Below are 7,500 nucleotides of genomic sequence, written 5' to 3'. Positions count from 1 at the left end.
TGTTAAATTTTGGCCTATGGTGGGCCTAACCTGAATCCCATGCCTATGATTTCCAGTTACAAAAGTCAGCAAATAGTCAAGTTTCATATGAAATAGATATTAGTTTATTACAAATGTTGTTTTGCTTACTTTATTAAATGATGTAATATTGGTTTATTACAATATTTCTTTATATTATCTTTGTTATTTTCAGTTGGATTTGTATTTTTATCTCCAAACGTTTGTAAGTAGAACGTTCGCAATTCGAACGTTCGTAAGTCGAACATTTACCAAATCGAACTTCCTCAAGTCGGACGTTCGTAAGTTGGATGTATGTTCGTAAGTCGAATTTCCGTAAGTTGGGGGCCCTCCTGTAAGTTATTACATTAAAACTTCAATGTTTACAAGTACATTGTCTATGTTGCCATTCCTTTACGTCTGCAAGATCTGTTTGAAGTTGAATGTTGACCATTACCACCGGCAAATGATAAACACATCAGGGATCGTAGATTAGAAACAAGTAAAATCACTCATTATAATCACTGTAATACTACGTTAACACTTTTGGGGTATGAAATTAAGCATAAGGTACATGAGATTCAAAAAATACTATCAATATCCATGAAATTTATAAAAACGATCAACGAGATTCGATTAATACATAAAAGTTCAAAGGTCGCTCATAAATGGCAGGGGCAAGGGACAGTAACATTGCCCCAGCAAGCAGGATAATGCATTAGAGACTGATCATATATATATATATATATGATCAGCGCCCAAGCCCCCTCTCCACCCATGCTAGGACCAAGGAGGGCCAGGCAATAGCTGCTGATGACTTAGCAGGTAGACCTTAAGGCTCCTACAAAAACCCCCATCCTTAGCTCACAAGGATGGTGAGGTAGCAGACACTAAAGAAACTATTTGAGAGGGACTCGAACCCCAGTCTGGCGATCACCAGGCAGGGATGTTTCCAATACGTCATCGCAATCTTAAATCGTGTAATTTCAGAAATTCCTTTGTGTTGTCTATTGGAATTAGCGTTACCTTAACACAGAACCTAGTTTGACAAGATACCTCCACATATGTTTATCATTCACCACCCCCCGGTTGTACTTTTCCACAGTATATACAGTATCTCATTAACTGTGGTCAACTCTATACTATTCTTCATTTGTGAGATTTCACTACCGTCAGCATTGCAATATGACGATTGCAAATCGTAAAGGAATGGACAATTATAGAGTATGACAAAAATCGGAAATAGTTGGGAATACTTGGGAAAGATGCCGTATTTATAGTGAACAGATACTTCACGGAAAATCAATAAGAAGCATAATTTGTTTAGACTTTATCATAAAGAGTCAAAAGATCTATTGCCCCATTGGCTGCCTTAAAACAAAACTGTCATTGTTTCTAAATTCACTAGTCTTTTTTAATAAATGTATGAAATATACGATATGTCTATGTAAAGTATTCAAGTTTGTAAGAACCAATATAACCGAATGGTGCGAAAATAAAAGCCACTTAAAAGTCACAGGGAAGCAGGGTTGGATAAAAGCTTACAAAAAAGCTGGATAAATTGGATTCAAAATAAGACAAGATTGAATCCAAAATAATAATAAAAGCCATGTGAGCTTGCTTGCCAACATCATAATACAAAAAAAAAGCCAAAAAAAGCATCCCCAATTATTTACTTTGAGAAATTAAGTTTTTGGCACACCAGATAAAAAAAATATCCCACCAAACACTTACAAATCTCAAAAGGTAAATTCAAGAAGAACTATAAGCAGGAACGCAGTATCCCGTTAATACTTGAGCAATATCTATGGAAGGTAACGGCTGCTACAATCTCAAGCCCAGCTAAACTCTCTGACTAAAGCCTACAGGTCAAAACTATATTATACACGTCAAAATCCCAATAGTCGTTCTTACTACCTTGTTGCTGGCTAAAAAGGGTTTACTCATTCAAGCTAAACAGCTTGTTGTCACTAAACCATGGGCCTTGTGTTTTTTTTTTTTTTTTACATTTTTTATAGTTATTCATGGCCTTGGAGGATCAATATGTCCCTTCCAGAAACCCCCTTTTAGGTCTGGTTGATAAAAAGTGTGCGCTTTAGTTAAGACCAGCAACTGGTTTCGGGCGAAAATTGGGTTCATGACTCATGGAAGCAGCGAGATCTCTCACTCTTTCTCTCCCCCAACTCTCATCCTCTCTTTCTCTCTCACACACACACAAAAAATATTATATTATAGCTCTACAACAAGTGTATTAACAGCTGATGAAAGCATATGGCAAAAAGGTTTACGAGCGTCCATTACATATATCAATTGAACAAACTCCTGCGGTGTCTATCTCAGATTGATTTGAAACTGCGTAAAAAAAAAAGTCAAATTATTAGTATTTTTTTGTTTATGGTTTACATATAATCTATGGGGAGAAAACTTTTCCTGGGAGAAAAAGTTCTCTGCTACTGAGGTAGAAGCTACTCCACAAGAGCTTCGTCAAAGGCAAAATTTACATTCGATCTTTGAGACCTTCATCAGACAGTTTTTTCTTTTTCCACACGAATGGCACGAGGCTCTACAATACGACCTTTGACCTTTGGTTTCTTTCAACAAAATTTACAATTTGGCTCTCTGATAGAAGATTCTAACTGTTAACATTCTTTTGTCTTTCACCTTAATTTCTTATCACCTTATTTCAAAACAGGAATAAAGTAATTAAGCTATAACATGTAATTTCTATATTCCAATATGTCCTAATCATATAAATTCTAATAGAACGTTAGAAAAATAGAATTATACACATCTGAAAATAAAATTTGTAGCCTCGAAAACGTACTACAAATCTAAGAATTTACATTGGAAGCGAAAATTTCAGCACATACGGTACATATGTATCAATATGTATCCTTTCTTTTTTATAAATTTAAATATAGGAATTTCGATATCAAATGGCCTCCCACGGGATAAATCTCAACAAACATACCATCTCTATTTCAAAATGATTGGCGAACGCACAAACACACGCAAAAAGCAAACAGGAGCTACAGCTCTCATTCCCAGACAAACGAAGTCACCTAAAACTACCACCTTTCATGGCTCAGTTCATACAGCTCTCCCGGTATATGATGCACTTGGTTTGGAATGTGTCCATCCAAAACAATGTCCTCCGGATTGGGTCTTTCCCTCTGGCATTGGTTGTGGATACATCCAAAGGAGTGCGCGAGTATCCTCGAGTTGAAATGTCATTTGTGTTCAGTCATGCTCTTGGTCTCTGGGAGTTCCAGGAGCTCTGGAGGGGGGTCGCGGAAGCAGCAGGTGAGCGTGGCCAGCATTCCCTTCTTCAGACGAGGGTGAGAGTAGTAGTAGATGATTGGGTTCAGAACTGGAGATGCCTGGAAGGAGCAAGATCATAAATCAGTGCAATGATTCCCAACTTGCTTCTGGAGCAAGAGCATAAGTCTGTACAATGATTCCCAACTTGCTTCTGGAGCAAGAGAATAAATCTGTACAATGATTCCCAACTTGCTTCTGGAGCAAGAGAATAAATCTGTACAAGGATTCCCAACTTGTTTCTGGAGCAAGAGCATAAGTCTGTACAATGATTCCCAACTTGATTCTGGAGCAAAAGCATAAGTCTGTACAAAGATTACCAACTTGCTTCTGAAGCAAGAGCCTAAGTCTGTACAATGATTACAAACTTGCTTCTGAAGCAAGAGCATAAGTCTGTACAATGATTTTCAACTTGCTTCTGGAGCAAGAGCATAAACCAATACAATGATTTTCAACTTGCTTGTGGAGCAAAAGCATAGATCAGTACAATGACTTTCAACTGGCTTTTGTTACGATTCCTGAGAGTAGACCTACAGGGAAAAATATAAGATTGAAAAAGTATGCCAAACAAATATATCCGGATACGAATAGGGCGTCTGCATGCAAGATATAAATGCTAAGTATTTGTAGCAATGAGCTATGCTTTAGGGAAAAGTAATTAAAAAGCAGAAACTCAATGCAGAGTCAAAGATCTGACAAATGATAGTCAGCCACCTGATCAGTATTCGACACAAGACTTGCACAGTTACTAAAGCTCAACCTAACAAGAATCTTATTATAAACTTTATTCTCTTTTGGGTCTTGTGATCTACAGTGCACGCCTTTTGATTTACCCTGTGGTAGGGGCGTAAGAATACTACCACCGTATGCTGTGTATGTTATAGAAAGCTACTAAGAGGACAGCTGCTGCCTTGCAGTTTTGCTTTTTAGCAAATGGCTAGGCCCGCTGCCATTAACTGTGGAAACTGCTGCCTTGCAATTGGACTATCTAGTCAAAGGTTAGACTTATCACCAGTAACGATGGTTGATGACGGCAAGGGCATGCGGTCATAAAAACACTCTGCCAAAGTATAAACCATGACCGATGTGGCAACCGACCCCTTAATGCAGAGATAAAGGTGGGACAGAAGAAGAGGTTTCATATCAAATGTATGTATACATTTATTCTGATATAACGTTTCTATGACAGACCTATTTAACCCTTTGGTCTGAATACTATGTGAATACCCCTCCTCTCTGCCCATTTAAAAATCAGGTTCAATTTTGAATCCCTGTTCTTTAACATTTCCAAACCAGAGTACTTGACTGCAAATGTTAACAGGGGGAAGGGGCTAGCCATTCTCTGGTTCACTGGGTCTGAAGAAGTTGTAATGTTTCTTAGACATTTCAGGTATAATACCAATCTCCCATTACCCAAATAAAGATGATGTAATGCTTCTAATAATTACCCCTGGCCGATACGAAGAGAGCTTCTGACTAAAGCTAGTGTTCGTCGCTGCCATTCTCTGTGACTGGAGACCATATTCTGGCTCACTGGGTCTGAAGAAGCTGTAATGTTTCTCATACATTTGAGGAATAATATCATTCTCCCAATACTCAAATAAAGCTATAATGCTTCTTATAATTACCCCTGGGTGATACCAAGAGAGCTTCTGCCTGACAGCCCAGGGGTACACTAGTGTTCACTGCTCACCAATGTTGGTCTTGCAAGCTAATAAACATAGCCAAATACAAACACAGAACTACTTTTTTTGTTCATTCCTGTCCACACAGTTTTTACCCTGTTTACACTGGTATATTTTCCAATGCTCATATATCTGTTGCCTTATTTACACAGTCCTTAAGATCACAATACTGGCACCATATCAACTTTGCCAAAAATCTCAATTTCTTCACTTTCTATGGCCACATCATCAAATTATTTTTAAGTGAAAGGTTGAAAGTGAAAGCATAAATGAATAGCTGTTCAAAACAATGGAAAGAACATTCAGAAAGTCCTAAAGGATACTTAATTATTAAAATGTGAATAGAGAGAGAGAGAGAGAGAGAGAGAGAGAGAGAGAGAGAGAGAGAGAGAGAGAGAGAGAGAGTTATTTTGGTGCTGACAAAACTATTTCTGACAAAGTTTAATTGAGCCTGCAAAGATAGAGAGGAGAGAGAGAGAGAGAGAGAGAGAGAGAGAGAGAGAGAGAGAGAGAGAGAGAGAGAGAGAGTGTGTGTGTGTGTGTGTGTTATTAGGGTGCTGACAGAACTATTTCTGACAAAGTTTACTTGAACCTAAAGAGAGAGAGAGAGAGAGAGAGAGAGAGAGAGAGAGAAGAGAGGAGAGAGAGAGAGAGAGAGAGAGAGAGAGAGAAAGTGTGTGTGTGTGTGTGTTGTGAGTTATTTTGATGCTGACAAAACTATTTCTGAAAAACTTTTACTTGAGCCTGCAGAGAGAGGAGAGAGAGAGAGAGAGAGAGAGAGAGAGAGAGAGAGAGAGAGAGAGAGAGAGAGAGTGTGTGTGTGTGTGTGTTATTAGGGTACTGACAGAAACTATTTCTGACAAAGTTTACTTGAACCTAAAGAGAGAGAGAGAGAGAGAGAGAGAGAGAGAGAGAGAGGAAGAGAGAGAGAGAGAGAGAGAGAGAGAGAGAGAGAGAGAGAGAGAGAGAGTGTTATTAGGGTGGTGCCAGAACTATTTCTGACAAAGTTTACTTGAACATACAGAGAGAGAGAGAGAGAGAGAGAGAGAGAGAGAGAGAGAGAGAGAGAGTATGTTATAATGGTGCTGACAGAACTACTACTGACAAATTTTATTTAAGCCTGCAAAGAGAGAGAGAGAGAGAGAGAGAGAGAGAGAGAGAGAGAGAGAGAGAGAGAGAGAGAGAGAGAACTTACCTTAGCCAAGAGAGGAGGAAGAAGAGTGAGGATAAGAGGCACTGTGTACGGATGTCTGAATACCGTCCAAATGCAGACGACAGCATAAGCACTCAGAAGACGATGAAGGCCAGGACTAGGATGATGCCCATCTATAAATAAACGAAAAGAAGAATGTATAAAAGTAACTATATCAAAATACAATAAATAAATATGAAAAATAAACTAAAGTGAAAAATAAACTGAAGAAAATCTAAATGTTGAAATTTATCCCCTTTCACCCCGAAAGGACGTACCGGTACGTTCTGGCAAAACACTGTTATTTACATGTTTTTGCATATTTTTGATAACGTTTTGAGAAACTTCAGGCATTTTCCAAAAGAATGAGACCAACCTGACCACTCTATGACAAAAATTAAGGCTGTTAGAGCAATTGAAAAAAAATATATAGCAAAATGTGCTCGAAATTTAACCTTACCTTGGGGGTGAAAGGGTTAATGAAAAGCATTTCCTTCTAGGAGAAGGGCACTCCAAATCAAACCGTTGTTCTCTAGTTTTGGGTAGTGCCATAGCCTCTGTACCATGGACTTCCGGTGTCTTGGGTTACAGTTCTCTTGCTTGAGGGTACACACGGGCACACTATTCTATCTTATTTCTCTTCCTCTTATTTCATTAAAGCTTTTATAGTTTATATATGAAATATTTATTTGATTATTGTTACTGTTCTTTAATATTTTATTTTAATTGTTACTTAATTATCTTATTTGCTTGTTAATTAATACTCATATTTGCTTGTTTCCTTTCCTCACTGGGCTATTTTTCCCTGTTGGAGTCGGGCTTATAGAATCCTACTTTTCCAACTAGGGTTGTAGCTTAGCAAGTAGTAATAATAATAATAACAATAATAATAATAATAATAATAATAACAATAATAATATTAAATGATATGGGATAAAATAATTCAGTACTCAAAAGTAATATCCTTGAAAAAGGCTGTTTTCCTCTAATGAATGAAATAAAGCTAATAAGTTATTGTTCTTACTGTATTTTTCTTCAGTTCTAAAACATTTAGGCTACATCTAATTTTTGGCTGTAAGTCGAAAGCTTTCAGTTGTGTTTGTGTTTGTATCTCTTAATTTCGTAAGTCGAATGTTCGTAAGTTGAGACACCCCTGTAAAGTAATTACACATACCCTAGTGACGTTCCTTTCAGTAGCCCAGTCGTAGGCATACACGGACTCCCCCGTCTCGTGAGCCCTGTGGAGGAACCTAGAGGCCTGGTAGTAGCAGGAACAGATGAGGATCAGCGGGATGACGTAGCCAAGGA

At 38.0% G+C, this 7,500-nt stretch overlaps 1 protein-coding gene across 1 annotated transcript in view; it reads right to left on the bottom strand.

Annotated features, from left to right (window-relative positions):
- Nucleotides 1–7,500, bottom strand: part of LOC137648271 (visual pigment-like receptor peropsin) — a 330,485-nt gene that overhangs the window by 624 nt on the left and 322,361 nt on the right. The window contains 4 exon segments of the mRNA XM_068381198.1: nt 1–3,377; nt 6,196–6,290; nt 6,293–6,326; nt 7,367–7,500. The exon segment at nt 1–3,377 is cut by the window's left edge and continues 624 nt beyond it; the exon segment at nt 7,367–7,500 is cut by the window's right edge and continues 89 nt beyond it. Of these exon segments, the coding sequence (XP_068237299.1) occupies nt 3,228–3,377; nt 6,196–6,290; nt 6,293–6,326; nt 7,367–7,500 (413 nt within the window). The 3' untranslated portion in view covers nt 1–3,227.

Source organism: Palaemon carinicauda, chromosome 10, assembly GCF_036898095.1.
Source record: "Palaemon carinicauda isolate YSFRI2023 chromosome 10, ASM3689809v2, whole genome shotgun sequence".
Lineage (NCBI taxonomy): Eukaryota > Metazoa > Arthropoda > Malacostraca > Decapoda > Palaemonidae > Palaemon > Palaemon carinicauda.
The sequence above is the reverse complement of the archived record's forward strand: the minus strand, read 5'-3'. Positions and strand labels throughout refer to the sequence as shown.